This window comes from Nicotiana sylvestris, chromosome 3 (genome assembly GCF_000393655.2).
Source record: "Nicotiana sylvestris chromosome 3, ASM39365v2, whole genome shotgun sequence".
Taxonomy (NCBI): domain Eukaryota; kingdom Viridiplantae; phylum Streptophyta; class Magnoliopsida; order Solanales; family Solanaceae; genus Nicotiana; species Nicotiana sylvestris.
In genome coordinates this window covers 206,667,310-206,686,550 of record NC_091059.1, presented here as the reverse complement: position 1 = coordinate 206,686,550, position 19,241 = coordinate 206,667,310, and the positions used below count along the sequence as shown (strand labels likewise).

Below are 19,241 nucleotides of genomic sequence, written 5' to 3'. Positions count from 1 at the left end.
GATTTCTACCGTATACAGGTGGTCAGACACAAACTTAAACTATGAGCTACAATATCCTAATCACCCAATAGTTGACCTAAATTGGTTGAATTATATGGTCATTGAAGCGTCTTAATACTTCTTAAGGCTAAAAGTAGTAATATTTCATATGTTTAAATTATGTGTAATAATGTTACAAATATATTATAACGTGAGTTCGGCTCAGTAATCTTTTGGTTCTTCATATGACAATAAACACTAACATATTGTGTAACCCTCCCTCCCTGCCACAAACCACAAGAGGATAGCCTTTGCATGGAGGCGCAATAAACTTCTAGTCACCATCGAAGTTCCAAAAGGATTAACAGCTATGCGTTGGCTATAAACAAAGGCCAAATCGGCATGTTTTGTGCATATATAGGACCAGCATGTAAAATATACCTATTTTCTACCAAAATCAGATAAGTTCTTACTGCATACACACTAAAAACAACAAAACCATCATGTGATGGTAGTATAAAACTATAGCGGATAGCAGAAGCAATAGCAAACTAGGCAGACGCTAAACTGGTGAACATTTGCGCGTGTCTCAGCATACGAATCAACTTAACTCCCGGGTAATGCTGCAAAGGACCAAAATTGTTTGTCTGCTGCTGCCCTGGGTGTGCAATGAACATCTAAGCTCACTGACCATTCCTCTGAGAACATTGTTCAAATAATAATAAAACATGTCATGTAAAGTAATCAAGGCTCAAAGAAAAATATCTCCGAACCAAGTACTACTGAAAAGTAGACGCGTTACTAAAACTTATAAAGAGATAATGATTGATCGCTTAAATCAAAATTGCATCAAGAACTAAAGTTGCAACATGCCTATTTTTTTTGGGCAAGTGACAGCTAAACTCACTTCAAAAAGCAGACAATACATATTAGCAACAAAAAGAAAACAGTACCTCCACCTCTTCAGTTTTCAAGTTGTTTAAGCATTATCAGCAACAGTAGGGAGGGCAGTAACTTTCCCCACAGCAACAGTTTTCCCTGCATAGTGGCAGTCATTGTGATCCCATGTTGCAGTGTGGTGCATTTAAACTAAAGCATGACAAGCTTTCAAGGCAAAATGGTTCTTTACCTTCCGTGCGAAGAGTGAATCGTCCAAGTTGTGGAAAATCAGAGAACTTTTCAATACAAATCAGATTATTCACCTGGCATGATTATTTGAATCAAGACCTAGAACTCAAAATAACTAAAGGAAAAGGTCGCAACAAACGAGGATAAGGGGTTTGAAGAAAACAGTATATCCTATAACAGTTGGGACCAGATATAAGGCACGCATTTTGGTAAAAATAACTATTCAAAGCTAATGAAATTAAGCATATATTAAGATGGTTGAGATACTAAAACTGAGAGTGAGTTTAAAAGAGTAGCTGCCCATTCAATTAACTGACCTTGTCAAATGGGTAGGAAGAAAAAATGAGGGTTCACTTGTCCAAAATAAAACCAAAAAAAAAGAGTGAGCACTTTCCCCTCCCTTAATTACGACAGTAGATAAAAGTTTGAACAAGAAGAATGAACTGAAAAATCAAGCCTCACGTAGATAAATATCCCGAAGGTTGCTACTAAATAAGACAGCTAACCTGAACACGACATAAGATGATGGCACCATTTTTCACAAACAAAGGTTTCTTCTTCATGGGTTTCTTTGTCTTGAGATCAATCTGCTGAATCAGTTCAACAATCTCACATTCTTCAACAACAGCATGAATATGCAACACAGCCTTGTAGCCAGCAGTAAAAATAGCCTGAGAGAACATACAATGTATATTCACATTGCACTTATCAAACTCTGAAACTAATAAGAGGGAATGAACAGCTAGGTTAAATTTGACCAGTACATTGTCCAACAGCTCGAGGATCTGTAACTGTGCAACAAACTCAGTAACTGCAGGTATAGGCTGTGCTGCAAGTCCAAAACTTATTAGAAATCACCCAAAGCTTGAAACCAAGCCATTAGAATTAACTTAAAAGATGAGATTCATGCACTTTATATGTGTATGGCTCACTAAGCCAGTATTATATCTCCAATCTAATTATAATTCATTCTGAAACAGGATAAGGATTTACAAACAAGTGTGATCCCTTAAAAGCACCTGTTGTGTGGCCAAATTGTACTCGGGACAATTTCCTATTCGGTTTTACAATTCTTCATTCGACCAAATATAACTCTTAACCCATTTATTAGAGAGGTTTTGTTCAAAACATCAGCAGACTGATCACCCTGTTACAGCTCATTAACCAGCCAAAACCTATTCAATTAATCCTGTCAAAAGGGTATGTTGTGAGCTTTCAATAACAATTGAACTGGCATTTGGAAGGTTAAAGATCCTATCATAAGATTGTCTCAAGACTAAACTTCCAACTTCTCAAACTGAACATCTCGAATTACATTAATATGTTCTTAAGACTCCATAGGATGCATACTTTAAGGGTACATGTAGGCATGTGGATTGGCAAGAAACATGCTATATCAGATTTAGAAGCACCATCAACAATTTCCTCGGATCAACTGAAAATATATAAATTTTATTCTCAATAAAAAGTTAAAAAGGCAAATGAAAAGCAAGTATGCTGCATGGAAGGAGATAAGAAGGCAATATTTCATTAGCTCATTTTATCCATGACTTATGAACTTCAGTCTTCACATCTTGGACCGGAATAAATAAAAAACAGATTTGAGAGCTGTATGTACTTAATCAAAAACATACAAACAGAAGGTGCATTTTCCCATTAGTTCACTACATTAGTTTTTTGTTCAACATTCGCCTCATTAATTACGGTATTACTTTGTCCTGATCTTACTGGATCAATCAGCTCTTACATATTTCAATTATAATGTCTATTGTAAGACAACCTAGGACTTGCCCTGCAGAACATTTTCTACCTGATCAACTTAACAGGAAAACATGAGATTTTTATACCAATTTAAAGGCTAATGGAAACTTAAAGGACAGCATGAAGTTTTCCATCATTTAAAACCAAATGTCTCAAAAGAAAATCTCTTTCTTCTGTCTTATTTGTACCCTTCACATCGACTAAGCAAGATAAACTGCAGCATACTAGGTTCCAGTTAAGAAAATATTCATTTAAATGGGTAACTTGTTAGCAATTCAAAATTGAATCTCAAATAGTTATTGAAGGGAACAAGGAGAATAAATACCATTCCATCAGCAATTATCGACAATCTAGAGAAAACATACCAGCACTGCACAAGACAAAACCCGACATAATGTCCTCTTCCTCGATTCCGGACAACCTAACTCGTACATTTTCCCCAGGACCTGCATCCCTAACTCTGTCTTCATCACAGAATATGGCAAGGACTTTCACAGCGGCCTGTAATCATCATATTAAGAGGTGGAATTCCTTAGGTATTCAATAGAACACATAATTTAACAAAAAATGTTTCGTTAAATCAACAGCTGAATAAAGTAACGGGAAAAAAGGTCCAAAAAAGTCCACCTTATTCGGCATCACCAACAAATTATCACCTTCACGTATGCTCCCGGATTCTATTTTACCCATAATAACAGTTCCCATATCTTTAAATTTGTCGATAATAGGTATTCTGCAAGAAAGGAACGTTTGTAAAATGAATGAATACTCAATTCCTGCTACCGATGGGAGTGAGGAAAAAAATCAGAAGGTTCACAAAAGGTAGATGAGCCCTCTCACAAGAATGACTATATTCATATACAGATGCACACCATAATACAAAGTCTTTCTTTTTTTTTTCTTGGGGGGGGGGGGGGGGGATATAATACTATGTCTCAAAAAAATTTCATCAGTAGAAGTTGTAAGTTTCCTCAATACTTGTTACTGGTAAAAAAAAGTACTCTTTAATCCATTTTTTGCAAAGTGCTTCTCAAGAATTAGGCATTAAATTTTCCATCACTCATTTTTTAATTCCTTTTCAGGGCATATCCCAAATGACATCAAGCTTTGCAAATAGAAATGGTATGCACCATAACTCAACCTTTGGTATTCCATCTCAAAAAAAAAAAAAAAAAAAAAAATTCTTTCCAGGAACAGAAAAATGCAAAGGAAATAAAGAGTACCACAACCAATAAGAACAAATATCACTCACCAATCTCTTTATACCACCAATCAAAGAGAATGTCAAGCAAATTTAACTAGAGCAAAACTAGGAAATACAAAAGGAGAAACTAGAGACGGGAGGACACCCACAAGATTAGCAAAATGAAGTACCTTAGTGGACCTTTAGGATCTCGGGGAGGGACTTCTACCGCATCAAGAGCTTCAAAAAGGCATGGACCATTCCACCATGAGCATACACTTTTCTCCACCCGATTTTTCATATTTGACCCAAGGAGACCAGAGATTGGGAGGAACTGAACATCTGCCATTGAAGTACAAAGAGTTTCAGAACCAAGTGCGGAAACAAACATCTGCATCTTAGCTAATACATGGAACTTTTAAACAAAGAGAAACCAATTGACATACATTGTAATGATAAGAAATAAGATTCCACAGCCAGTAGGGGTAAGGACTGTGTACATACTACCCTTCCCAGACCCCACTAATATACGGGGTATTTTGTTGTTGTATGAAAAAAGGATCTGCCCCAAATTTATGGAGCCATTGATTAGACGAACAGGTGAAATTGTTATTGTAACAAATGTGGCGGAATGAAAAACAATCTTTTCCTAGATACATAAGATCACTTTACACGCTTTATTTCAACTACAACGGCCAAATTGACCATGCATTATTTGTAGTTGAAGATGAAAATAAAAGTTTACCATATTATATAGGAGAAGTCAAACGGGAAACAATTAGAACGTGGTGACTTGATATAGATCAGTTTTTCCCTCTTAAACTCTAACGAGAAGATAAGAAATCAGCTTCAGATTTACAGGTTACTTAGACCATCAAAATGTAAGAACTTCCGCCAACAAAGAGGTAATCCATGAGTAAATAGTCCTCCTTTACCTTTCTTCACATTGTATCCAGATGATTTCAAGAATGGTATCATTTTCGACTCAATCTCGTCATACCTTCAAGAGACAATTTTACTAAAAATTAATAACTAGAATACTTAATGTTTCAAAATGCATGTTCAGAATACATAGATGGAAAAAGACCTTTCTTTAGCCCAGTTGACAGTAGGATCATCCATCTTATTTACAACAATAAGGAGCTTAGAAACTCCTAGTGTCTTTGCAAGCTGAACATGTTCACGTGTTTGTCCACCTCTTTCATATCCAGTTTCAAATTCACCCTTTCTAGCCGATATAACCTTCACAATGGGCCAAACCAAGGATCAGCAGACCACTTTCATAAACTAGACAGAATTCATAGAACTTCTGTGGAGGAGTCCAATAACAGAAGGTTACATCTCTTACCAATACACCTATATCGGCTTGAGATGCCCCACTGATCATGTTCGGGACATAACTCTTGTGACCCTGGTAATTAAAGAAAACATAATAGAAACCCTTATTAAGATGACGTATAAACAAATTCAAATGCCTCAGGGAATTCAAAAATTGACAAGAAAAATACACGCTGTTATAGAAACTTCGAATTAATTCGCATTCGTCGTGACTCATTATCTTTGGGTCTTTGCTAGTCAAATGGTTAACATCTGTAGTAGATGCTCTCTTTGTGAAAAACACCCCAAAGATGTTTTTCATCTTTTCTTACATTGCAAGGTCACACACATGTTATGCAGCATGGGTTTTGCTATTCTGGGAGTAGATTGGTGTATGCCAAACTCAAACAATCAGGCAAAAAAATATGGAACAGCATTCCCATTGTCATCTAGTGGATGATTTGGACCGAAAGATACTACAGAATCTTTGAAGGCTCATCAAGAAATTTACAAAGTCTTCAGTATAAATCTTTCTTCACTAGCTTTTTGGTGCAACCTGGTCTTTGTACATGATGTAGATGCCATGTTAGATATGAAGAGGGATTTGCACAATTTGTAACTACGTTTTGAAGCACTTGCTTAGTGCTGTTCTTTCATCTATAGTATCTTTTTATTACTGATAAAAAATGGTTCACACTCATGAACCACAACCCTTTTCTTTTGGATAAGTACTCTTGAACGACAGTGTCTCATACGTTATTGAAGTGGATACAGAACTTTAAAAAACAAGCTACATAAATTGATCATACTGTTATCAATCAGTTATAAACTGAAACAATGCCACTCTAAAATTGTTTGTCAGGCATTAAACGCTGTTCATAAACATAAGTCCTAGCTCCTTACTGCAATTACTCTTGCTTTCAGCAAGGCCACATAAAAGAAAATGAGCATCATTGCAGCTGAGAATGAAATATTCACAGGAAGAGACTGTTGGGGGGGTCCTTATGTTAAAAACATGGAGCAGACAGCATCCCATCATGCGAAATAAACTCATTCGCATAGATTCATTACTTGTTTTTGGATAAGAAATTACTTCAAAATCTTCTCCAATATACAAGGTAAATCAAAGAAGCAATTTGCAAAGGAAGTTACCAGGCATACAAGTTTGAAAATCTTCATCCTTTTTCTATAAAATATTCTTCTTTAAAAATTGAGTTAATTAATTCGTTTGTTAAAAAGGGTCCTAAGAGAATTCTCCAGGACAAAATTCTAAATGACATATATGATTGGTCTGAAATTCTAAATGACATATATGATTGGTCTGTTTCGAGGAGAATGAGATTTTCACAAGAAACGACTTAGTAGAGATCCTTCAGTTAAAAAACAACGGGCTCGTTTAAAATAAACTCAGTTGCTAGATTCATAACTTGTTCTTCTATATACAAGGAAATGCAGGGAAACAATTTGCAGGGAACTTACCGGGGCATCCAAAATTGTAAATCTTGTTGTCTCTGTTTCAAAGTGTGCCCTTCCAACTTCAACTGTTTTTCCCTGCATAGGAAACAAACAAGAAATAAACAAAAGCAGTCTAACCTTACAGTAATTTAAATAAATAAAAAGAATACCTTGACTCGCTCCTCTTCATTTGTATCCATGATATAGGCCATATACCTAACAGTCAAAAACAAAAGATAAGAGAAGTTCTCTTTTTCTTTTTCTCTTTTTGTTTGGATAATTTGAAAGGCAAGAGAAGACTTGAAGCTGTAAAACAGTCAATTTACAAGATAAAATAAAGTCCACAAAACTAACAATTCTTCAAGTATCCATAGAAAAAACAATTCCTGAACAAACAATTCTTCAAATGATAAGTTGAACAAGCATACAACTCTTGCAACATCAAACCCTCTATATAGACAGGCATGACAAGAAAAAATCATATACTAGAACGTTTTTTTACCAAGAATAATTAAGTGTCAGTATAAATTACACAAACACCAGTCTAACACACGTTCCAGCAATAAAAAAGGTACCAAAAGCGCAAGTTGAGCACTTCAACAAGGAAAAGCTCACCAACTCTCTCTACTCTTATCTTTTGCTTCCTTCTCATACTTCTGGATAGTCCGATCGTCAACTTGACCACTAAGGAATAGTATTTGTCCTCCACATGTGGACTTTCCAGCATCTACAGTTGAAATGAAATATGATAAGCCTTAGAATTATATAAAAAAAATCAAAAAGGATCATGTGAGACGTATGAGCTATGGTAAGTTTTCACCAACTTTTACATTAGAACCTATGGAAGTGATGTTGCATATCATAAAGCTGAATGTTCTCAGCTGACTCAGACTAAGTGAATAACTTCGACAAACTAAAACTTGATTTGATCAAAACTTCAAGAAACATCACAGTTCCTCGTTTCTATTTCGCAAGAACAATATAAAAAGCACTCAACTTAAAAGCTCAACACGTCTTGAGGGTGAGTCAAACATTACTGTCCCAGTTGTTTCCATCAGCTTCTAAACAGACAATACATAATTACTCTTAGGAAATAGATACACTGAAACATCAGAGTGGAAAATCAGTCACAATATGTTCCTACTTTCTTCTTTTAGTAATGCTGCTGGGCTTAAGTTCCAGTGTACAAGATGTATAGCAAAGTCTAGAATCATCGATTCTTTAACGTTTTCTCTCTTTCTTGATCTTTAAAGAATTTTTTTTTTATGCTTCATGATATAATTGTATTAAAGAAAAGAGGGTTTGGGGGGGGGGGGGATTAACAACTAGATCAGGAAAATGAAAACTTACCAACATGACCAATGAATACAACATTCAGATGTCTGTTTCTCTCGACTTCAATCTCATCATCAACGTGTGTTGGCTTTAAGTTTGCATTTGCTTCCTCTTTCAGGCCTGAGATCATCAATGAAATAAACATTTGTTACATACTTACTAACTTTTGCTTAAACATTAATCTAATACTGTTTCAGAACCAGCATAACATCTTTCTCCTTAACAGGCTAAACACACCAATATTTCTGGTTATAAATTGCGAAAACTGAAAACCAAAATGTAAGTTTTACAACATCTTGAGAGTCAAGAGGAAACATTCAAAATAATTGTTAGGGAAGGATGACCTAGAAAAATGTCAATAATTCTTAGAATCCTTTTATACTGGTTTTACTTCCCCAAAATATGAGGCAAGTTCCTGATTGAAAAACAGCTCCTTCAACATTCTATATTTCACCAGAGTTCTAAAAAGCAAAGAGTTTTCCAAAAAATAATCTTCACAATAAAGCTGAATCAGAAAGGACTTGTGTTATAAGCAAAAGATATATTGCGCATGAGAATAGTAAATGACAATAAACATATTAAGCCAAGCCATGAAAATAGTATAGCTTCTTCTGAAGAGAAATAGAGTGAAGGAAGCAAAAACACCTTCTTTTTGAAAAACAGACAATCACCAAATTCAAAGACAAACAAAAGATGCAGTTTTTGAGATGCCTCTCTCAACGCTATATTGACATCTTTTCCTAACATAAAGCAACCATTTTAGCACAGATGACCTGACTTCATGTTAACTCTAGGATGTACCGTGACTTATCCCATTCCATTACCTTAAAATGCCCTCCTCATCACCCCCTGAGAGACAGAGGGACAGGATCTCTCTGTTTTATAGATAAACTACCACAATGGATGTTCTATACAACAGTACAATATCTTCAGAAGCAAAAAAGCAAAATTATGCCCCTTCTAATCCTGTAGGGCTTCTAACATCTTCAGGATCCATCACTTTTCTCTAAGGCGATGTTCAAAGTGATATTTATGCACAATAAATAGGCACTCCAAAATGGATGTGAAAACTCACAGCTCAAAACAAAGCAACACGAGGCTAGATAATTTGATGCCAAGAGGCAAATAATTTGGCGCCATGATTCATTTCTTTTCTGTGAGGTAATTGTTGCCTAGTAAGCGCCAGCCTCTATTCAAGCACAAAAAGCTGATTCAAATTTAGAAGTAAAGGCCGATGCTTTCTCTGTTCAACTCTCTAAATCATAGCAAGAAAGTTAGATGAATAGATCAAACAATGCAGCCATCCTCCAAAGTAATAACGATAGCATTCACAAGCATCATATCCACTGCTGAAAATAGAACTAGTGAAATTGTAGGCTAGTAACAGAAGTAAAGAAGGTTTAAGAAAAAGGGCCCGTGGGGGGGCTAAACTAAATCAACAATGAGTTCTGGAGGCCTAAAGGAATTTGACCCAAAACAAAATCCTCTTGGGATGGGATCTACTACTGTCTCAGCAGTATCTGCCTATCTGAACCACTAAACACCCGCTTTACTTAGAACAAAATTCTTCACCTCACAACATCAACCCCATTTAAGGGAGCTTCGAATAGGAAGCTCAATGCCACTTATTGCAACACTAAACCTCAAAGTGAAATCCAATGTTTATCTTTTTTCAAAATCAGACTCTTCACAGTAAAGTTGAGAATTCAAACTCATCCAAATTTGGCACAAAAACAGACATGATAATGCTTTACAGAAAAAATAACTGCCCGAAGCCCGATTATATCTATTAAGGTCATCATTAACTATTGTAACTTTTTTGCAGCAAGAGCTTCTGGCTAGTGTACGGGATTCAAAAATAAGAGGCACTAGCACTTCTTAGCATCCTTGAATAGACTGCGCGCTTATGGACGAAAATAAGTGAGAAGGAATTCAGAAGACAAAATAAGTACCAGATGCACAGTGTAAATTTCACAGGCTTATGATACCAGCAAAAGTAGCTATAAAGAGAGAACTTATAGGAATATGTGGAGTAGACACACCAGCTTCCACAATGAGGTTGGAGTTGCAGCCTAATAGTTTAAATTCCGCCATGCACCACTCTTAGATGCATGTTCAAATCTCATCAACGTTCTTCCCTCTTCTTCCTTCCCCTTTCCCCTATTCATGAGCACATGCCCTTCCCCAAAAAAAGTTTAAATGAAAATAAAACAAAAGAAAGAGATTTCAAATGAAATCAAGCCTATAAATGAACAAAAAGTTTCAATGGTACAGAATCAGCAGTTAAGCAGATGAGTTGAGAATTAGAAATTAAAAGAAAGAGAAAAGTCGAAAAAGAAAGAGATTATACATAACCTGTTCATCAATCTACCTACCATCTTCCATATTATCAGTTTTTTCAACATCATCTGGCTTGCATTCATCTGACATCACACTATCGTCTGCTACCATTTCAGAACATTCAAAACAAAAACATCCAAACGGTTGCTACTTTTTTATCCAGAGAGGAAAAAAGCAAAGGAATAAAGCACATCTACAGCTACAGGTTAAAGAATATACAACAAGATACTGAAAAGCAATTACAGGAGTAATCGTGACAATCCTGAAAGCCTCATGAGTTTATTGACGTAGTTTTGATTTAGTTAAATACTAAAGCAAGAACTTTTCAGAAACCTACATGAAAGACTTAATGGACTATTTTTCAATTCTAAAAAGTAAACTTATACGGGAAACAATTGACAAAGGTATTTAGTAGGCACCAAAAACCATAGTGCAAGGATATGATTAAACAAAGCCCAAAAAGTTTCAAACGTAATTTTATACAAACCTAAGACTTCAAACATCTAGAGAAGCGAGAAAATGTCTAAAAATGCAGAAGCATAGACTTATTATCATGCAATGATTGCTATACTAGAATTTGGACTTTTTTTTTTTGATTTGCACCGGGTGTCCGAGTTTCTAAGAGCCCCGACTAATCCGGGGGGTGCACAGGCCCTCGGCAAGGAGTTTTAGAATTTGGACTTCCTGACAACTAAATGTCCTTAAATCTATTAAACACATCGAAAAAGTTAAAAAACACAACCAAAAAAAAAAAAAAAAAATTAGGGTCAAAAGAAAAGATCAAAATAAAAGATATTGCTAGAAACAGTCACTTGACAACAGAACAAGCATTCACTGAGCACATCATTGAATTTGTTGCCTACCTCCATCAATTTTTTCAGGTTTTAGGGCTTCATCGGGTTTCACCTCTTCAGCATTAGTCATCACACTATCTTCTGCTGACATTCAAGCACAGACACACACACAAACACATTCAAGACCATTTCTCATTACAGTACATACTTAATCTTAAGTAATTCATTTGCTATATTAACTTCAATATACGCACTATATAATAAAATATATACATATATCTCATTGCAAGGTGTTAAACTTATACCAGATGATTCAAGCTGCAATGCCTTGATGTCTTCTTCAATATCTATCACGTAAACAACCAAAAATTCCACCATCCGTTAATCCACCAGAATCCTTATCAACAATCTCATAAGTAATCATCCATAGGAGGTCCAAATGCTCTTAATATAATCTTTACTAATATTAATATACAAAATTACAAATATGTAGCTATAACTTTGCCTATGTGGATATAGCGCACTATCGAACTCGTAAAAGTAAAGGCAACTGATTATCATTACTTCTCGAATTAGAACATCCAATTTTCACACAAAATAAACAACTTCGAATCGCAATTGAACATAAAATCCAATGAAAAAAAAAAGTAAAAGCATAACCCGAGACTGATAAACGACTGAAGATCCGAGCGATAGTGAAAACGAAAGCATTGACAGAGAACGTACCCATGGCGGTGAATGGAATAAAAAAGGATTCGGTTAATCAGAGAAGAGCACAGTGCAGAGACCTGGAAATTGCTATTAGCAGGAAGAGGTCTATAGCTTTGTTTTTGGAACTCTAAATTATAGTGATGCTGTCTCTACCTGCTTTTACCACCTGTTGAAAGTTGAAAGTTGAAAGTTGAAACCAACAATTGGGTTTTAGGACCAGTTTTAAACATATCAAAACATTTTGTATACTAGCAGCTTGTTTGTTTGGATGGTTGTTACATATCTTTGTATTATATTATATCATTTGATGAAATATTTGGATAAATTATATCATTTGTTATTGTCTCGTGATATCACGCACCAATAATATAAAGAATACATTTACAATACTATAAAGGAAAATTATGATACGAGGTAGAATTATTATATAAGAAAATAGGGGAAAGGATAAAATAAGATTATTTATTAATAGTGAAGGGCAAGATGAGAGAAAAAAATAAGGTAACGACGCGACACACCAAATCACAATACGATAAAATTTAAGTAACAATCAAAACAAACATTGTATTTAAAATAACAATACGATGGGTAACAACCATCCAAACAAACTGTAGATGAACGTCGGTTTGCGACTAAAAATTAAATAGATTTTGCACACTAAAAAGAGATTAATTGAAACTTAATTAAATGCAATTTCTTATAGTAAATATAAATTGCTAACTTGCAAGATATGGTAAGTTACTTGTTATACGCACTAAGTCAAATTTACGTGGCAACCCTATTATTTGAAGAGTCAATATTCTTCTTTGATCATGGTTATCTTAAATGGAGTATTTTTTTGAAATAGTTTGAATTATTAACTATTAGTAGGATTTATAGTATTTTTTATGTAATTTAAATATAAATAAATAAATAATAATTAAAAATAATATATATATATGTATCATGTATGTATGTATGTATGTTTGAATTCAAATCAAGAAGTAAGCATTTTGATGATTTTACTCCAAACCTTACCACATCAAGTGGAATGGAAGGAAACTGAATCCTAGACAATGTAAAACGATCTTTTATATTGTCAACATAATATTTAAGTTAAATTACCAGCTTAAAATAGAAACAAAAGACCAAATAGATTGGAATTCAATACGACTTCGAATTAATCAAACCCTAAAATGGCCATCGAAGTTGAATGAAAATCCAAAAAAATATAATTAACTACAATTATTGTCTTAATATCGGAGTCAAAATATCTTAACATATTAGACAATACATATTGTATCACGTAATGACCAAAAAAAGACTATTTAAAATTTATTTGTGAATTACTCATCTATTGCTTAATTTATTTTGATATTAAGACTTATATTCCTCAATTATGCGTAGGCACGTAGAGTCCATACTTTTTGGGAGTTTTATTTAGGAATGTGTCGCTTCTTCTTTAGCAAATTGGGAAATTATATTAATACTAAAGTTATTCCAAAAATAACCTGCCAGCTTCACATTGATGAGGTTGTATTTTGGTGAAATTACTCTTTTTGTAATGATGTTTGGTTGCACTCCGATAGCTTCTTCAAAATTTCCAATGATGTTATAATATTTCTTTTAAAGTAAAAATAAAACATTTAAAAATAAGATTTTCATGTCACAAAGATTTATGCAATATCTATTTATTTATTTGATTGTTTGATTGTTTGTTTGTTGATTCTATATTTTGACATGACTCATTTTAATATTTCTTTCGAAAAAATATTTTCTAAATCAACGCTTTATGGTAAAATATGATAATGATTAACATGGAGTATGTATGAATTTTAAATGCATAGGTACACATATAGATATGCATAAATTTATAATATATGTTCTAATTGTCGAAAAATGATGTTTGCATGGCGCTAAGAACAAAATAAAGTTAAGTAGGGCTACAAATAGTTATACCACTTTTTACGCATTTTTTTAGGATATCTCCTGAAACTATTTGACATAAAACAACCTCTTATAATTTTTGAATAACTGATTAGCATCATCAATTAAAATTAAATAATAAGGTATAATAGTATGAAAAAATAATTAAAAAGTGAATTGGTGGTTGATAAAAATATTTGAGTTATATGATAATATATAATATCAAAAAATCAATACGATAACGCTTAAAACACTATCATAAATATATATAAATATTAAATTTTGCTAGGTTAAAGAACACAAATTAAACATAACCCGAACACATTACGGTAGAGGAATATATTTAATTTACAACATCCGATAGGCAGGTGATTATTAAGCTTAATTTCTAAATTTCATCACTATACCTTCAACATTACACTGACGGACCTGGAATTTTATACAAGCGGGTTCCGGAAACAACCATAAATAATAAGGGATATCGGGCACGGGAAGATTTTTTTTTTTTTTGTTGGTCTTTTTTGGTTTATAGCGTGAACTCAAAATGAAGTCATCTTAAAGTAGGCCCTCTATATGTTTAACATGTTATAAAATAAAGACTGTAAAGTAAAGACAAGTATAGAGAGAAACTGTTATATTATTCGAATTCAAACTGATGTACATAATGAACTGAAATCTCTTCTATTTATAGAAGAAAGGAAGTTGTTGTGTAAGTTGCTACTATACCAGATATGGATAATCTTCTACTGAGAGCAATGTTTATCCATAACGGAGTACTGAAAGGATAAGCTTATTATACCCGATATGGATAATCTTCTACCGGGGGTAATGTTTATCCATAACTGGGTACTGAAAGGATAAGCTTATTATATCCGGTATGGATAATCTTCTACCGGGGGTAATATTTATCCATAACCGGGTACCGAAGTGATAAGCTTCTTCAGGAAGCTTATTTCCAATAGAGTACTAAATAGATAAACATATTTACGGTGGAGTCCCATATGGATCAAGAAGCTTATTTACAACGGAGTACTAAATGAACATCCATAATATAATATATTTATAACACTCACCCTTGGATGTTCATTAAAAGATAATGTGCCTCATTAAAACCTTAATAGGAAAAACCACGTGGGAAAAAATCTCAGTGAAGGAAAAAGAGTACACATATTTAGTAAGACGCATTGCCAGGTGCCTCATTAAAAACCTTATAAGGAAAACCCCATGGGAAAAAACCTTAGTAAGGGAAAAAGAGTGCATCGCGTATTTTACTCCCCCTGATGAAAACCTTGTTTCAAATATTTGAGTCTCCGCATTCCAATCTTGTATACCATCTTCTCAAAAGTTGAAGTTGGCAAAGATTTAGTGAATAAATCTGCTGGATTATCACTTGAACGGATTTGTTGCACATCAATGTCACCACTTTTCTGAAGATCGTGTGTGTAGAATAATTTTGGTGAAATGTGCTTCGTTCTATCTCCTTTTATAAATCCTCCCTTCAATTGGGCTATGCATGCAGCATTGTCTTCGTATAAAATTGTGGGTCTTTTCTCACATTCCAAACCACATTTTTCTCGAATAAAATGAATTATTGATCTCAACCATACGCATTCCCTACTTGCTTCATGAATAGCTATTATCTCAGCGTGATTTGAAGAAGTAGCAACAATAGATTGCTTTGTGGAGCGCCATGATATGATAGTACCTCCATATGTAAATACGTAGCCGGTTTGAGATCGAGCTTTATGGGGATCAGATAAATAACCTGCATCTGCATAACCAACAAGGTCTGCACTATCTTTGTTAGCATAAAACAAACCCATATCAAGAGTTCCCTTTAAATATCGCAATATATGCTTAATCCCGTTCCAATGTCTCCGTGTAGGAGAAGAACTATATCTTGCTAGTAAATTAACAGAAAATGCTATGTCAGGCCTTGTAGCATTAGCAAGATACATTAGTGCACCAATTGCACTGAGATAGGGTACTTCGGGACCAAGGAGTTCCTCGTCCTCTTCTGGAGGTCGGAACAAATCCTTATTCACTTCAAGTGATCGAACAACCATTGGTGTACTCAATGGGTGCGCTTTGTCCATGTAAAAGCGTTTTAAGACCCTTTCTGTATAGGCAGATTGATGGATAAAGATCCCGTCTGCTAAATGTTCAATTTGCAGACCAAGACAAAGTTTTGTCTTTCCAAGATCTTTCATCTCAAATTCTTTCTTAAGATATTCAATTGCCTTTTGGAGCTCTTCTGGAGTTCCAACAAGATTTATGTCATCAACATAAACAACAAGTATAACAAATTCTGATGCCATTTTCTTTATAAAAATATATGGACAAATAACATCATTTATGTAACCTTCTTTCAGCAAATATTCACTAAGGCGATTATACCACATGCACCCAGATTGCTTTAAACCGTACAAAGATCTTTGTAATCTGATTGAATACATTTCCTGAGATTTTGCTTCAGGCATTTTAAATCCTTCAGGGATTTTCATATAAATTTCATTATCAAGTGAACCGTACAGATAAGCTGTAACTACATCCATTAGATGTATTTCAAGCTTTTCATGTAGTGCTAAACTGATGAGATATCGAAATGTTATGGCATCCATAACAGGTGAATATGTTTCATCAAAATCGACTCCAAGTCGTTGTGAGAATCCTTGTGCAACAAGGCGAGCTTTGTATCTTTCAACTTCATTTTTATCATTCCTTTTTCGCACAAAAACCCATTTATGACCAACTGGTTTTATACCAGCAGGTGTTTGGACTACTGGTCCAAAGACCTCTCTTTTAGCAAGTGACTTCAATTCCGATTGAATTGCCTCTTGCCATTTTGGCCAATCAGATCTTTGTCGACATTCTTCGACAGATCGAGGTTCAAGATCCTCACTATCTTGCATAATATTAAGTGCAACATTATATGCAAAAATATTATCCACCACTATTTCAGATCGATTTAAATTAATCTCATCACCGATCGAACTTATTAAAAGTTCCTCACTCACATGAGCTTCGGGTTCATTGATTTCTTCAGGAATCTCAGAACTAATCAGATTTTTGGTCTCTTCAGGAGATCCCTTCATAGTATCGTTTTGATCATTTGTCGATTTTCTTTTTCGAGGATTTCCATCCTTAGAACCCAAAGGCCTACCACGCTTTAGGCGTGCTTTAGGTTCACTATCTCTCATGCTAGTAGATGGTCCTACTGGGATATCAATTCGGATAGGCACATTCTCTGCTGGGATATGTGACTTAGTTATCCTTTTCAAATCAGTAAATGCGTCTGGCATTTGATTTGCTATATTCTGTAAATGGATGATCTTCTGAACCTCCTGATTACATATAGGAGTACGGGGATCAAAGTGAGCTAATGATGAAATTTTCACACAGTTTCTCTTTTGATTTTCTTTTTCTCTCCCCCTAATTGTGGAAAATTTGTTTCATCAAACCGACAATCTGCAAATCGAGTAGTAAATAAATCTCCTGTCAATGGTTCAAGATAGCGAATAATAGAGGGTGATTCAAACCCAACATATATTCCTATCCTTATTTGTGGTCTCATCTTACTACGTTGTGGTGGTGCTACTGGCACATATACAGCACATCCGAAAATTTGTAGATGGGCAATATTTGGTTCATGACTAAAAACTAATTGTGACGGGGAATATTTGTTATAATGTATCGATCTGAGACGGATAAGTGATGTTGCATGCAAGATAGCATGGCCCCAAGCAGTAGTGGGCAATTTTGTTTTCATAAGTAGTGGTCTTGCTATCAATTGCAGGCGTTTAATAAATGACTATACAAGGCCATTTTGAGTATGAACATAAGCTACAGGATGTTCAACTTTTATCCCAACGGATAGACAATAATCATCAAAAGCTTGAAATGAGAATTCTCCAGCATTATCAAGGCGAATAGCTTTTATAGGATAATCTGGGAATTGTGCCCTTAATCGAATTATTTGGGCTAATAACTTTGCAAACGTCAGGTTGCGTGATGATAGTAGGCACACATGAGACCATTTTGAAGATGCATCTATTAGGACCATAAAATATCTAAACAACCCACTTGGTGGGTGAATAGATCCACATATATCCCCATGTATATGCTCTAAAAAGGCAGGGAATTCAATACCAACCTTCATTGGTGATGGTCTAGTGATCATTTTTCCTTGATAACAAGCATCACAAGAAAATTCGTCATTTGTAAGAATCTTCAAGTTCTTTAATGGATGCCCACTTGAATTTTCAGTAATTCGTCTCATCATTATTGATCCGGGATGGCCCAAACGGCCATGCCAAAGCACAAAAGTATTTGAATCCGTAAACTTCTGGTTTACGATAGAGTGTGCTTCAATTGTACTAATTTTTGAATAGTATAAGCCAGAAGATAAAGTTGGTAACTTTTCTACAATGCATTTCTGGCCAGAAATATTCTTTGTAATACAAAGATATTCCCTGTTCATTTCATCTATTGTCTCAACATGATACCCATTTCGGCGGATATCTATAAAACTCAACAAGTTTCTTCGGGACTTGGAGGAGAACAATGCATTGTCTATAATAAGTTTTGTTCCCTTAGACAGAAATATTATGGCTCTTCCGGAGCCTTCAATCAAACTTATATTACCAGAAATTGTTGAAACATTTGTTTTTTCCTTATGCAAATAAGAAAAGTATTTCTGATCGTTGAAATATGGCATGAGTTGTTCCACTATCAATAACACAAATATCTTCATGATTTGTCTTTGATCTTCATGATTTGTCTTTGATCCAAACATAATTTGAGGGTTATCCATATTCTTCAAAATAACATAAATAAAATATATTATAGTAAACATCATTATCAAAGCATAACTTTTATTTATGTACAACAATTACATAACCATACTATCTATTACAAACAACAAAAATTAAAATATTTACATTTCTACAGATTCACTACCGATTACATGACTTGTTTCTCCTTCTGGGAGTGCAAAGTAATCAGCTACATCCAAATGCATGAAGTCTAAATTATCTTCAGAAATAAAATTTGCTTCAGCATTTTTCTCTGTCTTCTTCAGGGAGGCTTGATAAAGCTCAACCAGGTGCTTTGGCGTACGACAAGTACGTGACCAGTGCCCTTTTCCTCCACATCTATAGCATGCATTTTCTGCATTTGGCGCTTGCACCGCTTCATGCTTTTGTTCCTTCCTTTTCCACTGCTGGTGGTGAGGAGGCTTCTTTGGTGCATTATTATTACCATGATTGGGGTTTCTTCCCCGACCACGGCCATGACCACGACTGGGGCCACGACCTCTTCCACGTTTAGCTTGG

At 34.7% G+C, this 19,241-nt stretch overlaps 1 protein-coding gene across 9 annotated transcripts; it reads right to left on the bottom strand.

The window, feature by feature from the left end:
• Nucleotides 1-329: 329 nt before the first annotated feature.
• Nucleotides 330-12,210, bottom strand: LOC104240654 (uncharacterized). Of its 9 annotated transcripts, none has more exons than XM_009795518.2 (19): nucleotides 12,019-12,210; nucleotides 11,598-11,639; nucleotides 11,362-11,436; nucleotides 10,534-10,602; nucleotides 8,174-8,278; nucleotides 7,439-7,550; nucleotides 6,994-7,039; nucleotides 6,848-6,919; nucleotides 5,400-5,462; nucleotides 5,139-5,293; nucleotides 4,987-5,051; nucleotides 4,243-4,393; nucleotides 3,496-3,601; nucleotides 3,234-3,369; nucleotides 1,872-1,936; nucleotides 1,614-1,778; nucleotides 1,109-1,181; nucleotides 933-1,017; nucleotides 330-677 (listed from the first exon to the last, which is right to left on the bottom strand). In XM_009795518.2, exons 1-18 carry the CDS (start codon nucleotides 12,020-12,022, stop codon nucleotides 959-961), a joined length of 1,563 nt encoding a protein of 520 aa, XP_009793820.1. In that variant the 5' UTR covers nucleotides 12,023-12,210; the 3' UTR covers nucleotides 330-677; nucleotides 933-958. The 9 variants fall into 9 exon arrangements, with proteins under 9 accessions (XP_009793820.1, XP_070027518.1, XP_009793823.1 ...); XM_070171417.1 differs by having other exon boundaries at nucleotides 330-637; XM_009795521.2 differs by having other exon boundaries at nucleotides 10,534-10,599.
• Between the last annotated feature and the right edge of the window lie 7,031 nt (nucleotides 12,211-19,241).

Bases quoted from the DNA above. Each gene is read 5' to 3' on its own strand.
- LOC104240654 (XM_009795518.2), bottom strand. The intron at 8,279-10,533 runs GTAGGTAGATTG...TGATGATCTCAG, and splicing joins AACTGATAATATGGAAGATG to GCCTGAAAGAGGAAGCAAAT. The intron at 3,370-3,495 runs GTGGACTTTTTT...TGATGATTACAG, and splicing joins TGTTGGTGATGCCGAATAAG to GCCGCTGTGAAAGTCCTTGC.